This window comes from Citrus sinensis, chromosome 7 (genome assembly GCF_022201045.2).
Source record: "Citrus sinensis cultivar Valencia sweet orange chromosome 7, DVS_A1.0, whole genome shotgun sequence".
NCBI lineage: Eukaryota > Viridiplantae > Streptophyta > Magnoliopsida > Sapindales > Rutaceae > Citrus > Citrus sinensis.
Window position 1 is genome coordinate 29,382,057 of NC_068562.1, and position 18,812 is coordinate 29,400,868.

The 18,812-nt window shown below is 33.9% G+C and overlaps 2 protein-coding genes across 6 annotated transcripts; one reads left to right on the plus strand and one right to left on the minus strand.

The window, feature by feature from the left end:
• Nucleotides 1–1,184: 1,184 nt before the first annotated feature.
• On the minus strand, nt 1,185–7,861 carry LOC102608832 (probable LRR receptor-like serine/threonine-protein kinase At5g10290). Of its 5 annotated transcripts, XM_006464134.4 has the most exons (14): nt 7,608–7,861; nt 7,186–7,247; nt 6,920–7,008; nt 6,733–6,844; nt 6,053–6,185; nt 5,844–5,915; nt 5,003–5,146; nt 4,822–4,893; nt 4,655–4,720; nt 4,418–4,488; nt 4,165–4,305; nt 2,962–3,303; nt 2,052–2,446; nt 1,185–1,762 (listed from the first exon to the last, which is right to left on the minus strand). In XM_006464134.4, exons 4-14 carry the CDS (start codon nt 6,809–6,811, stop codon nt 1,448–1,450), a joined length of 1,830 nt encoding a protein of 609 aa, XP_006464197.1. In that variant the 5' UTR covers nt 6,812–6,844; nt 6,920–7,008; nt 7,186–7,247; nt 7,608–7,861; the 3' UTR covers nt 1,185–1,447. The 5 variants fall into 5 exon arrangements, with proteins under 5 accessions (XP_006464197.1, XP_006464198.1, XP_024953305.1 ...); XM_006464135.4 differs by lacking the exon at nt 7,186–7,247; XM_025097537.2 differs by lacking the exon at nt 6,920–7,008.
• A 5,667-nt stretch (nt 7,862–13,528) lies between these two features.
• On the plus strand, nt 13,529–17,052 carry LOC102608544 (SUN domain-containing protein 3-like). Its single transcript, XM_006464133.4, has 5 exons — nt 13,529–13,769; nt 14,003–14,114; nt 14,406–15,670; nt 15,773–15,858; nt 16,782–17,052. Exons 2-5 carry the CDS (start codon nt 14,012–14,014, stop codon nt 17,011–17,013), a joined length of 1,686 nt encoding a protein of 561 aa, XP_006464196.1. The 5' UTR covers nt 13,529–13,769; nt 14,003–14,011; the 3' UTR covers nt 17,014–17,052.
• Nucleotides 17,053–18,812: the final 1,760 nt, after the last annotated feature.

Sequence of the window (18,812 nt, forward strand, 5' to 3'; positions counted from 1 at the left end):
TTGTTTCTACAAATTTAATTCCTAATTAAGGGAGGGTGGCTAGAATTCCAATCTTGAGGACTAGATTATTTTGAAAGAGTAAGAAATGTTGTCTCTTTAAGACGGCTAGTTTATGGCTTACAGGAACCAGAATTATGATTTCATTAAGGGTACGATATTTCCACCCTGTAATTTGTGGAAGTCCACCCCATTCAATTTTAAAGAATTGCTTAAAAAAATTCACATTATTTTTTAAAACTTAAATTAGGGAAAAAAGTTTAATCAGCTAATCAATTAGATCTTTCTTAGTGCCAATAAATTTCATGATATAAATAACATAAGTTTCATAGCCAAAAATTTCGTGATATATCATGTCATAAATAATTTAGATTGGTTTTTTCTTAGTTTTACTATGACTTAGTAATCATAATAGTGAAGATTTAATTGGTTAATTATTCAAATTTATTCTTATTTGGAATTTTTTTTAAAATAATGTCAATTTTTAATAATTAATTTTTTTAAAGTACGCATAGCCTGGCACAATTTGAAGAGTACATATATCATCATCCCTATAATAAGGATTAATTTCTTTTAACACTCGTGAAATGATAATTTTTAAAATATCTCCAAACTTATTGTAAAATTCAATTTACCACCTGTTTTTATAAAGAAGGTAAAACAATTTTCATTAACCCACCCTCTTTTTTTCCCTTATTTTTTGAACAAAAATTTGAGGTAAGTTGAAATTTACAGTTGTTTGGAAGTATTTTGAAATTTATCATTTCACAAACAAATAATTCAAAATTTAATAATAATAATAACCATGATAATGATGATGATGATGGATCAAGTTTGTAGAGATCGGAATTATGTAATGATAGACGTATAAATTGGTGTGTACAGGCTGAATTGTATTGATAGAAGCACTTTCAAAATTGTTAGAAAGTTATAATCGATTAATTATCATAAAAATTCGTAAAGAACCAATTGGGATGTACGTTAGTTTGGACGTACGGAAAAGTTTTCACCACTATGATTTAAGAGTATCGTGTCAATTGTTAATGGGATGGTGCTCCTCACTATTTCTAACTCAATAAGTCTGTACGTTGTGTCTCAGTTCAGTCCAAATGCACATCCCGCAAACATATTTCATTATGCTGATTACTCACCACAAAAATCAAACAAAGCTAGAACAGCAGGCAAGATAACAGACTAAGCATACTCAATCTGGTTTCAAATATGTATCAATGAGACTCTCCTATAGACTGGGGTTTCAATCTGGTTCAAAAAAGATACAAAAGAAGGTAGGGACTTTGCTTTGATTTGAGGATTGCTTAAGAATGCTCAACCACCAAAATTTAAATACAATAACCGGTACAAACAACATATCATATACAAAAATATCGAGGCTTGTTAACTGAAAGATAAACATCAAGCTAACCTAGTATGATGTAACCAAATAGTTACCTCATCTTCCACCAGATAATTCAATTGCTTCCTGGTTGTATACAGAATCTTCCCCCCAGTCAAACCTTCTCTGCAGCCTCTCGTACTCTTGCCTACGAGTAACTTCCACATGCTGCCACTCTTCCCACCTCTCAGCTAGACCCTCTCCTTCCAACATCCGCACCACCTCTGACATTGCTGGACGGTCCTCTGGTGATGCTTGTGTGCAGAGCAGTGCAACTTGAATCATTGTCTCCACCTCTTGGATGTTGTAATTCTTATTAAGGTTGCGATCTACAATAGCATCCAACCTTTTCTCTCTCTCTAGCTTCTTGACCTTCAAAAACAAATAAGCACAGTATGATGCAAGGAATAAGAACTCATTGGTTTTTTTAAGGTAAGAAAAATATAGCTAATTAGATCGGTCTCTTAAAGTACAAAAGGGCCAATAGTCCCAAGCTGTAGTCAAGGGTCCATGCCAAAGAAGTGAAAAAGGTGTCTCACCAAATATTAAATGTTCAAACATTTTAACTCATGTATTTCTTTAGTTAATCATTGGAAGGCACAAAGGAAGAAACGAGTGAAAGCATGCAAAGCAAGATGGCGAACCATCATATATAGCTTACATGGTCAAGCAATAGGACATCATCTTCTTCTTCCAAACGTGAAAAGTCAATTGCCCTTTGACCTGTTACAAGCTCCAGAAGCATAATCCCATAACCAAAAACATCTGTCCTTTCTGATGATTTCCCAGTGGACAAGTACTCAGGAGCTATGTGGCCCATTGTCCCACGAACTTGAGTTGTCACATTAGTCTTTCTCACGTCCACCAATTTTGCCAATCCAAAGTCACCAACAACTGCTTCAAAATCTTCATCCAGTAATACATTTGCAGCCTTCACATCCCGATGTATGATCTTAGGATTGCAATGCTCATGAAGATATTCCAGGCCACGTGCTGCACCTAATGCCACTCGTTTTCTTGTAACCCAGTCCAAAACAGGCTCTCCAGGTTTAATTTCTACACAATGCATAAATTAGTCAGGCACCATCACAACAGCCACTTAAAGTGTGTTGAAAACTGAAATTAAATATTACAAGGAAAAAAAAAAAAAAAAAGAGTTTTAATACTGGTCTTGGGCTTTTGTGTTCTCCATGGCATATTCTGAACAAAACATATTAATAGTAAGAACAAAAGATAAATTAGCAGGGGCATCATAACTAATTCAAATTTCATAATTTTCTCTTTCACCAGTATTATCTTATCAACCTTTTTATAATACCAAACCAAAATGAAGAGAAGGTTCTGCATAAGCTACAAACAACTACTTCCAACCCTCTAGCCTCAAGATATCTTGGACAATAGGGTGATTGACAACGCATTTACTTACAGTACAATAATAGTGGACAGACAGACATCACACTCCAGCCATAATAAGATTAAACACCAAATGGTGATATCTTGAAAACAAAATACTAATTGATCCACTTGCACTGAAAAACTTATACAAATATCAATGATTTAGAGAACAATACCTCGTAAGCGATAGGCTACACTCAAGTTCTGCATAAATGGATACACCAAGAGACGTTCAGTAGGTGTTGTGCAAAATCCAATCAGTCGTAATAGATTTCTGTGGACAGCTACACTTATCATTTCAACTTCACGCTGGAAAGCAGCATCTCCCCCAGGACTCTCAAAATCAGTTAATCGCTTCACAGCAACTTTTGTGCCATCAGCAAGGACTCCTCTATAAACTTTTCCAAAACCTCCCTGTCCAAGGACATTTTTTTCGCTGAAATTGTCTGTAGCCAACTGTAATTCCCTCCATGAATATCTTTTCAGTTGACCAAATGCAATTCTTCGGTCAACTTCACCTGATATCATGATACAAAAGTAAGCTTCCAATACAAACTTTCTAACGAACCACGTTATACGTATTCATAACCCATGTATCAACCAAGTCATGAAGGGTAACTTATAACAATCTCAAATTAACATTTTTAAGGAGATTATTGCATGGTCAAATATATGATCACGGTGATTTGGATTCTACAATGTTCCACAGTAATCGTCACATAAGCTGCAGTTAACAATTTTCACAATCACATTTTAACCACCGGCTAAAACAATAAAATCTACTGACTTAGATTTAAATTGAATTATTGTCAAGATCTACTGAGATGACGAAGAAAAGTAAAACCAATTTACTACTGGGGCAATATTCAGCCTTTTGGTAGGGATCATGTAAAAGAAGTCAGAAAAAGAATTGCTTTATGATCCAAACATGATCATTTTCTCCCCTATTATGCTTTCTCACTATTTCTTTCCGGTCTGTGGACTGAGCAAATTGCAAATTGAACCCAAAGACGAACTTCCATGCACTGTTAGCATGTTAAACGAGCGAAGATAAACAATATAACTCACAAGAGCGCAGGGAAACTAGAACAACATGCTCCAATAATTGATTGTATGTATGATTTAATGTCAAAGACGTCATGGAAAAAAGTGTTTGATCTCAGTCATGATATGAACTACAAAATATTATAAACATCTAGGCAATTTGAGGTAGCAAAGATTAACTACAATGTTCATCACCAGGACAATCAAAAAAAATTTCAAGTCATTGAGATATGCGAACAACAATATTAAAAATATATATTTAAAAAAAAAGGGGCAAAACTAAAGAAAAGTGAATCCTTTCCATCCATATCAATAAAGTGAAGAGTAATGCCAACCTGCAACATCTACAAATACTTCACGCTTGTAGCCTTTATGTCTACCCTTACACAGAAAAAATAGTAAGCCTCCAGAAATAAGAACTATAAGTCCTCCAACAATTCCAACTATAATTCCAATCTTTGGCTTCTTTGAACTCCCTGTCAATATAAGGAAACACTCAGCAACTAGACAGCCTAAGAGATTTAATGGCTCTACTCTAGAAAACATCTTCCACAGTATAAAAGCACTACCAACATCAAGCCATGCTACCTGAATCATTGCTACTAGATTCACAAGAATGTGGAAGAGTTTTACCACAGTTCAAGTTGTTTCCCGTGAAACTGATAAAAGCCAACGAAATCGAAGTTTAGTGCCGGTAATAAATGAGTGAGATAGCAAGAACAAATCCAAAGAAATTTATTGAAAATAATAAAGAGGAAATATTCACAGTATGCTATGCTGACTACTTTTATTTGTTGAAATAATACTAATAACAGTTGTCCATACTTGTATTTTGGAATTTGGAACAAATGCACTGGAATTTGACCACTGAGATTATTCGAATCCAGCTGACTGCAAAAATAGGTTCAAATATGTAATCAGAAACAATGGGGAAGAGGATAAATCTATTTACACTTGAGCAGAAGTCAATTTTAAGTGCTGGTATAACTTACATACTGATCAAGCTTGAAAGAGTTGTGAGTGAATCAGGGATGGTCCCACTAAAATTGTTTTGACTCAAAGTCCTGGTTCAACGATCAAAAACAAATCGAGACTTTTTGTGCCAGATCATGAAAAAAGTGAAGAAAAACCATATAGATTAAAACTAAAATTTTTATTGATGGAATCACTTACAAGAACTGAAGCTTTTTAAGATTGCCAAGGGAAGGTGGTATTTTTCCAACTAAGCGATTATTTTCCAAGTCCAAGCTTGTCAAGCTTGAAAGATTACCAAGCTCTTCAGGTATTTCACCAGTTATGCCATTTCCTTTTAATGTGCTGCAATACAAATGCCTCTTATATATGTTAGGAATACATTCAAAAACATCTTGGTTGCAAATACACACAGACACACATCTCCTCTGGTCATTCTTTTCTCATACAAAGCCATAACTGAGTCTCAAAAGGTTTCTCTCCCATAAATAATAAAAACAGATAAAGTTTATATTTTCCTCCCCATTAGCAATCTAATTTGTTCGTCAGTGATCTTAGCAATTAAGGCATACCTCTTTCTAATTACTATATTTCAATCATATTCTGTTGTTGCTAAAGAAATCTAGAATTTAGAACTATTCATCAGTTTTATTGCTGAAGTTGCAATGATAAGAGAGCATCAGAGACCTTTATAACACATGTTAGCGTCCATCAGAGGAACAAACACGCCACATTTTCTAAAGTCTAGTTTCATGGCACAGTAAAGATCACATATTCCCATAATTCTGAAAGAATTCCAAGGCTACACCAACATGTTCTGACTCCTGTGGAATATATGCAGTCACCTCCGAAATAGACAAAATGCAGCAAACAAAAACAGAGATCATTTAAAGCCATAATGATGGCATAGCATCATAACAAAATAAGAGTTTTCACAACTTGGAAACTGAAAATAACCACTTCAGGAAAATGAATGAAGCAAGTGAACTATATACTATAACTCAAATTATACACTGATTGCTCCAATATAATCCATACGTACAGTGTTGAAAGAGTCCTCAGAACTCCTATTCTTGGGGACAAGGTTCCAGAAAAGTTCATGGAAGACAATGTTCTGCAAAAGAGAGAGAGAGAAAGAGAGAGAGAGAGAAGCAGGAAGCGCATCTTCAGAAGAGGTTAAAAAAAAGTGCAAATAATAACATAATGTGGTATGCACAAATGACATACGAATGAAATTTAAGATTATCTTACACAGAGGCAACATTGTTGCTATTATCACAAATGACATTTGACCAAGTGCAAGGATTAACTTGGTTCTGATTCCAATCTCTTAGCTGATTGTTTGGAACACGCAATGAAGTCCTCAATGCAAATAGTGCATCTCCTGAAAGAGAACATAAGAATGTTAGCCAACCATTATGTAAATCAGGATCAAAATTATCAAAAAACCTGAAACATTTCAAACAATAAAGAAGAAGATCTATCAGGAGCATCTCTTTAGGAACAGTGAACTGCCTGCCATACTGACCTAACAGGCATTTCAATTTGCCCAAAGAACAATATCTCAGCTCAAATCTAAGCTATCTTCTTGTTCAATCTAGTGAAATGAAAGTTCTTCCAGTAGGTCAAAAGTATCAATTGCTAAGAACTAATTGTAGACTAAACGTAACCTTTAAAAGCAAATAATTATACAGCAAAATTTAGCACTTCTTGTCCTTCTATCACTCTTTTTAAGACTACATTGTTATATGAAACATCATATCATTTTCAAAAACAAACAAAAATACCTCACCTGGAAAATGTCAAGATCACAGTAAGCAAACAAATGAGACATGAATCATACCTCGATAATGTCAAGATCACAGTAACCATACTTGACATATCTATATGCTGTTGGGATCCATGATTTCTAAATGAGAAATGAATAATACCTTGATAATCAGACAGCGCCAAATAATGCAAGCAATCCAATATTATAGCAACAAGGACCAATTTCACGCTCTTCATCATCAACCCAAAGATCAATACAACAAAACATGTGATCTGCAACAAACACATAATTGAGATCCATATTTGGAAAAACAACAAGACTCCTGAATAATGATGACAAACAAGCACCTGAATAGCAGCATTAGCATATGTATCAATCTCATAGAGGTTTATCTCTCGTACAATTCACTCATCACAAGAGTTTGACCAGTCTTTAGCTGTCATTATGCAATTTACAAGGGGCATAATAGGTGAGCGTATTCTTAATAGAAATAACTTGACAGTTAAAAGACAAATTAAAGAAACAACCATCAACTACCATCATTTAGGTAATTGCAAAATTGGTTATAACGGATTTAGCAGTGAACAATATCAAATTACAAGACTATATATACCGTCGCCCAAGCTTCTCTTGCCACAAATGTTAGAAACACCCAGGCACATGGGGTCCCGAAAGCTGATAAAGCAGAAATTCAACTTAAATACTAAGAAATTGAACATAATTCTTGGAATAGTAAACTAAACTAAGTCTTCACCAGCTTGTATTTGCTTCAATAGGAATCATCCAAAAATTAAAAAAAAAAATCAATATTGCCCACCTTTTAAAGCAAAATCTGTATTTGCTTTACTGGGCATCATCCAGAAATCAAAAGGTTCATTTGTTTTTTCATCATTTTCTCATAAATCAAACAAAACTCAGAACCTTAAACAAACAAGAAATCAACCGACACAGAAAGCAAGATCGTGTGGAGTGTAAGAATTGGCAAACAACAAATCAAGATGAGAACCGAAAAAGATTAAAAATTTGCACAAGTACCTTTTCAGAGTGGAATCATCAGATGTGAGCTGAAAAAGAAGAAAGGGAGTTTCATTTTCATTTTTTCAAATGGGCTTTACGAGTTTCTTGGGTTTGAGCTGGCTGCTGAAGAAGATGAGCAATTGAGCATTAAAAAAAGAACAACAAATTATTATAACAGCAAAAATGCCTAAGAGAAGGTTCTGTCCATTTGTTTTTTGCTCTCCTTGGCCACTAGAAGTGAAGTTTTATTGGTGGTGAGGTTGTTCTGAGGCTTTTGACTCTTGAGATGGAATGAATCGTGGAAATATTATTTATTATTATTAATTAATTTAGTTTAGAAAAAGAGAAAGAAATAAAAGAAGTAAATAGTAATTAATTTTATTACACTCTTACCTCCTCAATCCTTAATCCTTATCTGTGGCTGGCTACCACTTGCACTTTTTTCAGGTGGGCGGCATAATTTAGGATCAGGCGACGGTACAATTGTGGCGCCGTGTTATAATTATATTCGGTCGTTGGATATATTTAAATTAGTAAGATTCATTAATATTAAATGGTCGGATATAATTATAGCACAGTATTATAATTACACCACAAATTTCCCTCATAATTCATAGTGCTTTCACTATCTCTGTCTTCTAAGTTTAATTTTGTAATCTGTTTAGATATGTCAAAATTAAAACAAAAACAAAAAATCTCGGTACTTTTAATCACTTTAATTCTTCTTTTAAAAAAAATGAGTTTTTTTTTTTTAACTTTGTCTTCCCCAACCCCCAAACCTTCCCTTCAAAAAATAAAAATTAATTACTAAAATTTGAAGTAGTGTTCTACGATTATAAAAATTCAACGAACTTTCATTTCACCTTTATTATTTATGGGGGCAGTAAACAAATAATTAAATGATCAACTAATAAGCATTACATTAAGTAGAGTATGTTCCAAGATCTTGACTGTAATAAAAAAAATATCCACATTATTCTCAAGTTTTCAGTTTTCTAATGTTTGGCCCACATCCACATGACATTAAAATTTTGTAAGGGACCAATGTTATTGATGTGATACAGATCTTACAAGATCTTCCCACACTCGTTCAACAATAATTCATTAAAAAAAAAAAGAACATTTTAATGGTCGCATATGTGGCTTCACCTTTTTGCCTTTGGTCTTCGTCATTGATTATTTATATTGCATAGTTTTGATTTTGGTCAAACTGAACATTTGTTCACATATATTGTAATTTTATTTTATTGCTTGGTTAAAGAAACAAATAACGAATAACTTTTTTTTTTTCTTTTCTTGCTTACTGCTTCCAAAAGAGAGAGAAAGAAGATACAATGAATGCTTTAATTTAGCGTCTGCTACACTGTTTAGCATGATTTATTGACTTATCTAATAGATATAAATACTTATTTAATTGCATACACTCTTTTTAATTTTTTTGAGTAGAACTTTTGAGAATTAAATAAATTATTTTATTTTTACTAATATAAATTTAAATTTTAGGCCTATAGGTGTAGAGGTTACAATTTTTTTAAAAATGTTAAATATCTAAAATATCATTTACAATATTTTACATATATTTTTTTCTTTTTTGATAAAAAAAAAATCTACTTGTAAAAGTTTTATTAACAAAACCTCTATTTTTTTAAAAAAAAAAAAAAGGGTATACCTTTATTGAATAAAGAAAAGTGTGTGTGTGTGTGTGTGTCTGTTCTTGTAGCTTGCAGTTTAGGTGCCAACAATTCTTGACGACGAAACCTGAGATGGTGAACAAGTAAGCACCATAGCCATCATGGCCGCATTGAGAGAGTTGGTAAACCTCTCTACTTAAATAGTTTTATTTGAAAAAGTTACAAAAACCCTCTATTTAAAATAAATTGTATATATTTGACTAAAAATAGCGTTGGCGTTAGACATGAAAATGAGTTGGAAGCATCCGTATGTATGTGCGTGCATGGGTCATTATAAATCATTCATAATTAGTCGTCGAAGAAAAGAAAGGATAATTAAGAAGTGGTTAAAAAACACTCAAAAAGCAGCCAACGTGAAGCTTGCAAGCTGCAGTTGTAAGTAATCACATGTGAGCTGCGACTTATCAGTTCACCAATAGTAATCACTCTTAATTGTTGCTCATATAGAGCGAGCGGAATCGTCAATTGTCAGACCCACCCGACATGTGTGCTCCCACCATCTCCATCTCAATCTCATAAGCACCACAAAAGTCGTAATTATTAGTTATAATAAATGTGTTCCGGCAAGAAAGAAAGACCATCCTGTTTTGGCCAAACTCGATTCCAGGTTGACAATTCTATAAAAGTTTTGGGAGCCCCGACCTTCAAAATATTGCTCCTTATTCCTTCACTATTTATGATCATGATCATGTGTGTGTAAATATTATTATCGTTAGTTGAAATACATACATGACACAGAATGAAGAGTAAAGAGATAATAAGTAATATGTAGAGTGGAAATTGATAAATTCCCCCTCCCCCAACTTTATTTATACTCCAATTCTTCATTGATTTAATTGGTCTTTTAATACATAATTAATGAACGGATGAATCCTTTTGTCATCTAACAAGACTGTGGATTCTTTTCTGGTAAATTTCATTGTCATTAATAATATCCATAAACAATTGCTGGTTCATAGTAGCCATTTCAACGCCAAACAAATTATTCGTTTCTATTTTATACCATTTGTATCTCAAAGACGTTGAAACGATACATTGTGTTAAAAATAACATTTAAACCCACAATTATAAAATAATCGAAGATTTGCAGCATACAGTATTCCATTTGTGTAATTTTCCTTTAAGGGCAGAATTGTTATTATAATTTTTGTTATAAAAAAAAAAAAAAAACCCGTTTGAATCTGAGTAAAAATTAGGGGTTATCCCAATCAAAAATAAGAAAGAGAAATCTCTCAGATAAATATAATTTCTTATTTATAGAGATTGCCTAAATATTTCATTTGTTCATTCTCTATTCTAAGAGATACTGGACATAAGGATTACCTTCAATGACTTTCCGCCGCTCATAGATTAAACGACATATCAATTATAGTCTGTTAACCTTTTTAAGTTAAGGGTGCATAACCCATGGATGTTGAATGCCCTTTTATGTTCCAAAAATTTAAGAACACATACACTTATACGTGTTCATAGTTTTCCATATGGTTATGATTGAAAAAGCTTATCAAAATGAAAGGAAATTAACATGTGATGGCAATGAAATTAACAACACCAATTATAGATATTAGCATAACCTAAGGACCATTAATTCAACCCCTAACTTTACTTATTGCCATCATTGTTGCCTTCCATAGACTCCGGAGGAGCTTATTCTCATCTTTAGCAATGCCAATGAACAAAACAAAAGCGAGCATAAACCATTATATTTGCTTTTGGTAACCGCCACATATCGATAGATTTTTAAAAGATCAAATTTAGCTTACATCATAAGAGAATTTGAACACATTACAAGACAAAAGAAATTCAAGATTAACAAGTTTGAAAATATATATATAACTGTCTCGCCTGTGCTCCTCTTCTATAACTTAAATTATATCATGTATATGAATATATCGTTGAGCCATTATAGGATTCTCACCGATGATTAATTCAAATTTTCAGTCTTGTCCTTCAAATAAGATTATGAAAATCTTAATAACCGTCTTGTTTCCGTAATTCAAGAGACAAACTAATTAAAATTACTAAGAATTTCAATGATAAAAAATAATTTATAATTTATTAGACAAGTATGAGGACATTTAATAAGTAATTAACTATCATCATGTGAGATATGAGGGTTGTTTCGTTATTACGGCGGTTTTATTAGCATTTTTGAAATTTTAAAATTTTTGTAATGGAGTACGTTTAGAGTGGGTGTAGATATTTGAACTCACAAATTTCTTTTTTAAACTCTTTATTTAAATTAAGTTTTCATTTTTAAAATGATTTTTGATAAAATTACTTAATAGTCCTTCTTCCCTTTCTCTCACAATTGCTCAATTTTACTGTAGATAATTCAAACTTTGTCTCTCAATTTCAACTTTTCAAAATCAGTTTCAAAACAACAATTATAAATTGGGAAAAGAAAAACTTACCATATAAAAGAAAAAAAAAATATCAATCATTTTTCACTATCCATGAAAACTATAAAGATTTCTTTTGGTTTTTCATATTTATCCTTGAAATAACAAATCTAAGATGAATAAAAAGAAAAGAATGGTAATAGGAAGAAAGAAATAGAATTTGAATTACTTTGGGGGGGGGATCAATGGTCAGAAGATTGAAATTGAGATTTCAAGAAGCCCAGTGAGTTAATCGAGAGAGAAAATATAAAATTTTTAAAGTAGAAAGAAAATATGAATAAGAGATAATTTTTGAAAAGGTCAATAATGAGCTAACAATATTCTAATAGCAATATGACATGTATGTTTATTATTAGAAAATGAACATTTAGATACATAGAATATAATAATACCATCTAAATTAATTGCCACAAAATCAAAATATGTTGTCTGTTTGGGGGAAAAATAGAAAAGGTAGAAGAACGCCACGTGTCGATGAACAAAATAATTCTGGTATAATTCTAGGTACCCGGCATAATTTGAGGTACCCCGCTTAATTCGAGATGCTCCGCATAACTCGAGAGTAACTCGAGGTACCCCACATAGATCGAGGTACTCCATATAACTTGAGGTACTCGACAAATATGATTCAGGAGAATCCTCTAAAAAAGGTCCGCCATGGGAAATGTCTCCATATCTTGAAGGATAATATTTAATTTTGTTAGAATTAAATACCAAAACGTCGTACTGAAAGGGGGGGGGGGACAGCCGCCTGCCACCTCTGCCAAAAGTGAAGGACACTGTCCCAAGGACAGTGGTCCTCAACCGCCTACCCGACAACCATTGCAGAGGTACCCTAGACCACTCTCTAGCGTGCGCCACGTTTCCAAAGGATGAGATACGCCGTGAACGCCTTCTTGATTCCCAAGCATGCACATAACGGCCCAAAAATCATAAAAATATAAAAAGACATGAAAAGCCTGAAAATGGATAGCCAATAGCCAAAAAAGATACGCCACGTGGCAGCTGAAGTACTCCATATATAAAGGTGTCTATGTTTTATTCTCAATCATGTTCTCATCCACTCACGAACACTCACACTCTCCAAAATATATTTTCTTCAACCTTAAACCTTGATTTACAGAGGGCTGACAAAGCTCTCTTTTCTATAAAAAAACCTGAGTTGCTAACTTGAGCGTTGGAGTGTAAACGTCGGGGTACCCTGACTTCACCTCTAACTTTTATTTCACTATTTTGTAGGCATTAATCTCATTTGGAAAGATATTTTTCTTGGTTTGAACCTCTCACCACTGTTACCACTTCCCTCTTCCCTTCGCAACTCTTCCGAACTTCAAAAACACCGTACACAACAAACTAGTGAGGTAACATATTTCCCCTTAATACACAAATTCATTGTTCTAGATAGGTTTACCTTTTTCTACCCTCAAAATCTGTCTAAAAACAGTCTTTTAGGTAGTCGACAACATCATATTCATAGAACAAACTAATATTTTTTAAAATTTATAATAACGATAACAATAAGGCAATGACTACTTTAGAGCTGCTATAAGGTAAAGTATAAATTATAACAATATATATAAAGTGATAAATAATAAAAAATATATTATAATTTTGATTGTGTAAATTATAATTATAAAAATATGCTCTAAAATAGTTAATTAGAAATTCAGTTACTTTAAAGCAGTTCTAAAATAGTAATAATAATAATAATATGCTTTTCCACTACCAAATCAGACTCAACCACCACAACATTCACCATGCCAATTTGGCGAACACGTGGCAGGCAGTGACAGACCCACGCCACAAACATAAACAGATTCTCTTATCTTTCTTAACGCTTATTTGTTGGTGCCAAAACAAAATTAGTTCAGTTATTACATCACTCCATTGCTAAAATGAAAACATCGCATCGGCATATAAATAACCTACGAACAATCAAACACAAAAATGAAACAAACAAGTTTTTGTCCAAAGCCAAAAACGTCTCCTCTGCTTTCGTGTCTGAAACTGGAATTAAGAAATAAAGCCGACCCCCTAATTTTACTCCATTTCGCAGATCATCGATTTTTCGCTCTCTTTCCATTCAGGTAAATACTAAATACTACTTCTCTCTTTAATAACTGGTGCAATTGCAAATTTGTCTCTTTACTAAGTTTCAATTTCAAATTTTCAACACGAATAATGCTTACGCAAATCCTGTTCTCGCTTGGGTTGGGTTCTGTTTATTATTGTTATGATTTGATGGATTACCCTTGGTTTTTATTTATTTATTTATTTATTGTGATCTATATAACTATATGTAAGATATATGCCTTTGCAGTGATGAGCAATGCAGAGGTCTCGTAAAGCTTTTCTTGGGAGAAAAGCTTTTAATCTGCTACTTCTCTTTTGTTGGGCTTCCTTCTTCTTTTCCATTGCTCATGCTTGCAGAGGTATGCTTTGCTTTTCCTAATTTAATCAAATCTCGTTAACTTATTTTACCATTTAGTTGATGCTTGACAATGGCTATATAACAAATATTGCTAGTGCTATTTCCTTTTTTATTAGTGCTGGAGGCTACATAGGATCTAATGCTTTCTCACTTTTTAATAGCTTACACTCTGTGTCCTCTTGGCAAGTGGATTAACATGTGCAGTCATCTGATGCACGATTTTCTTTGTTTGAATTCTAGTCAATGTGCTCCCAGTTTACCAATCAGCTATTCCCTCTAATACTTGGTGCAGGCAAATCGGAGACTCCGAACAATAAGACATGCTGGCTAGACGTTGAGCCCAGATTTATCAAAGGTCTTTTGCCTGGAGATGATATGTGCTGTCTCTCTGCTGCGGATTGGAATTGGAGTCCATACTCTGGACGAGCTGATACAAAAGACTCGTGCTGTGAAAAGCAGTCTAAAGAAGAATATGAAAACTATACTACAACAGTCAATTTGCAAGTTGAGTCAGAGAATCTTAGTTTGGCTGGCGGATCTGCAAAGGATATACCTAAGAGTGATAGATTCATTCGTGATGTTCCAGTACGTTTAGATGAATTCAAAAATAAAGCAATTAATCCCAAGGGAAAGCCTGCAATTCACCAAGCTGGCCTCAGAGTAGAGCCTGGTGGGAAAGAATATAATTTTGCTTCTGCTTCAAAGGGAGCTAAGGTCTTGGCTGTCAACAAGGAAGCAAAGGGGGCATCTAACATCCTGGGTAAAGACATGGACAAGTACCTTCGCAATCCATGCTCTGCTGAAAGAAAATTCGTGATCATAGAACTTTCTGAGGAAACTTTAGTAGATACCATTGAGATTGCAAGTTTTGAGCATCATTCCTCCAAGTTGAAGGATTTTGAGTTATTTGGTAGTTTGGCTTATCCAACCGAATCATGGGTTTTACTTGGGAATTTTACTGCCAAAAATGTAAAACAAGCCCAGAGGTTCACTCTTAAGGAGCCGAAGTGGGTGCGTTATCTGAAATTAATTTTGCTTAGCCATTATGGCTCAGAATTCTACTGTACTCTGAGTACTTTGCAAGTGTATGGAGTGGATGCTGTTGAGCACATGCTAGAGGATTTGATCTCTGTTCAAGATAATTTCTTTGCAACAGAGGAATCAACCGAGGAGCAGAGGACAATTGCTTCTCAGGTGACAAATTCTCAATTCGATGGTCTGCATCAAAATCTTGTTAAGGAAAGTGACAGCGGATTTGCTCCCGATGACTCTGCACCAAAACACAATGCTCCTGTCAATGACATGGGTGATCCAGTTGGAGAACTGCGGCAGCCGCCTGTCAGCAGGATGCCAGGGGACTCTGTTCTTAAAATATTAATGCAAAAGGTGCGATCACTGGATTTGAGTTTGTCTGTCTTGGAGCAATATCTGGAAGAGTTAAACTCAAGGTATGGGAGTATTTTCACTGATTTTGAGAAGGAACTTGCTGAGAAGGGTGCACTACTAAAAGACATAAGATCAGATTTGATGAATCTTGGTGATAAGAATGACATCAATGTAAGTGAATCATCAATGCCGTCATCCTTTTCTTGAGTTACTCAATGAATTAGCATCTGTGCTTTATTTTTATTTTTAGGTTACATATTGTTGTCATTGCAGGGGAAAAACATTCAAGATATCATGTCTTGGAAATCACTGGTTTCCTCAAAAATGGAAATTTTAGAGAGGGAGAACGCATTTCTCAGGTAACTGATGCTTACTTTGGATGCATATTGTTTATCCTTTTTGGTACTTGATAACTAGGTATTGCTTGGTATTTGCTAAATTGATTGTAGACAAAGCAGTTCATCAAACCTGTTGAGGCCAGTAATTTCAAATCTAAGACAATAGCAGTGCAGGTTAATGAGTGTTAAGAGTTATGTTTCTAGTCTTACAAATTCCCGTGATGTTAACTGTAAAAGAGTTAGGCATGAATTCATAAGGACTAAACAACATTTGAGTGGTTTTGAATTTGGCCCAAAATAATTGTTGCCTTCTGCTGCCTCTGAAGCTTTGATGAGGGCCAATTATTTATCCAACTAGATCATGCTTCTTGATTTGAATTTTTTTTTTTAATCTATTGTGGGTTGTACTTCAAACTAAAAATAACTATATCTATGAACGTGCCGGCGCAGATATTCCTCATCATGGGATGGGTGGGTGGAATGCACTCATGCTAGGTGGGACACACCTTTGATCAAAAGGGTTAAACTGAGTTAAGCCTAGTTGATCATCATGCTTACTTATGCTGGTCTTATCACAATTCACGAAGTCTAAGCACATACGAGTACCTAATTTCTTTGGCCAATTCAGCCTAGTTTAATTTTTTCTGGTTTGGGGTCTCTCACCTAACCCTAAGTTAGACTCGACATTAAAAATGTTGCCTGGCTTGCGTCAATGAGACATAAATATTTTGAACACACCCATATAACAAGCTTATTACTCACAGACGGCACATGATGGTATCTTGTGTTACTTGTATTTTTGTTTCTATTTATCATTTCTGCTTTATCTTCACCTCTTCCCTCTTAGTTTTCTCTATCTCTCTACACTTGCTGGGTTGTCTGTGTTGACTGCAAGCAAGCATGTAGAGTGTTCTTGTTCTGACAAAACGCTTATTGCTTTGCAGAATGACGGCAGAAAGGATGTTGGATAATCAGGTACACATGGAAAATAAGGAAATCATTGTTCTTTTGATAAGCTTGTTTTGTAGTGCATTAGCAACCGTTAAGCTATTTGTAGATACGATGAGAGTTGTATGTAGGGGAAAACAAGAATTCAAGAGGGTTTTGAGGACTAATTTTGCCTTGATTTTTGTGCTCTTAAGTTTTGGCACGATTGCAATCATTTCTTTGTTGTAGGGGAGATTTATGAACTAATTTGAGATAGATTTCTGCTGATACAGAGTTGGTTATCATAGTATGTTTGCTTTGCTATCTTTATTTTTCAGAAGCATACATTAAGATGAGCATGATCTGGGATCGGAATAGCACTTCCAGATTTCTCTCTGTTTATTTTCTCACAGCTTTAGCTCTGTTTCTTGTATATTCTAGATTGGAGCACCAAGTTTCTCTTGTATATTCTTCTTATTCATTACCTGGTAGCTAGTAAATCTGCTCCGAGTTATCATTTAATACCGCAACTAAAGCTTCTATATGCTGATACCCACATGGTTATTGATCATTTGATGATTCTCATGAGTAAATGAATTAATGAACTCAAAAGTACCTAATATAAATAAACACACAGATCAATACATGTGTATTCTCATAAGAATTCAAATGGAAGATTGAACCTTGAAGGATGTCGGAAAATGATAAACAATTTAAATGCAATACATACTCTTGGGAGCATTCTATCCATTTAATCTCTTCAACAAAAATTGCAAGGCTATTATGTACACACATGATCATGAGTTAAAAATGAACTCAAAAGAGCTTTTAACAAATTACTACTGGAGTCGAGATATATCCTCACAAGGTACAATTAATTATTGTCAACATTTTGATGACGGCTTTCACAATTAACCTCACCCATTCTCCCACAATTCTTCCTTCACTATCCTTTCGATCACCAGCACTATTACTTGAAAACAACCAAGTTGTCTCAAAAATATTAATACTATCACAATCATCTTCATCTTCAGAAAAATGGGTTGATGGCAACGCCGAATGTTCTTCTTCTTCTTCTTCTTCAGCAAGCAAATGTGGTGGCGTCAAGTCATCGTCTCGTTCCCATTCTTCAGCATCCATGCCCCATTCAACATAATCCGCTCCTGTCATTGCTAGTGCTTCTAATGAAACCAACATCATTCATAGATTGCGCTAATTATATATATATTTTTAATTTTTTTGGCAAAACTTCTTTCAGAGCTACCACTTCTAATCTGATACAACTTTAAATTGGTGCATGCAGTTCCAAGTATTTATACACACACACACACACACACACACACACACACATATATATATATGCATATGTATATAGCAGGTAGATACGTACGTAACGTACCTTTGAATGGAGAAAAGTAGTAAAGTACGCATTAGGCTACAACAGTATTCAAGTATTCTATTCCCCTCATAAAAAAATCACGGGTATAGCAAGTAATAATATCAAATGCAACGTTTTCTTCAAACTTCAAATTTGAAGTATATATATATTTATTATTATTATTTGTTTGTTTCGGTGTAAAAGCAAAACTAGGGGTGTTCAGAATCCAATCCGATCCGCTCAATCCGATCCGTATAAATCTAATCCATGGATTGGTGGATTGAAAATTTAAAAATCCGCAGTCGATGGATTGGATATGGATTTACTTCTGTAAATCCGCAGAAATCCGTGAATCCGCAAAAAAAAAAAAAATATATATATATATATATATAATTAAAAATTTATTATAAATTTAATTTAAAAAAATTATAAATGTGACATTACATAGTTACATAAGCACTATAACATATCTTAACCATTACCCAATAATAATATAAAATGAAAAATAATTAAATAATCAAATATACAAATATAACTTGTAAAAATTGTAAAATAAAATAAAAGTAAAGTCACACGCACTAGCAAAAGCAAAGTAACATAACGCCAAGTCACCAACAATTTACAAACAAAAAATCCTAAACTTTCCCGCCGTCACACACACTAGCAACAC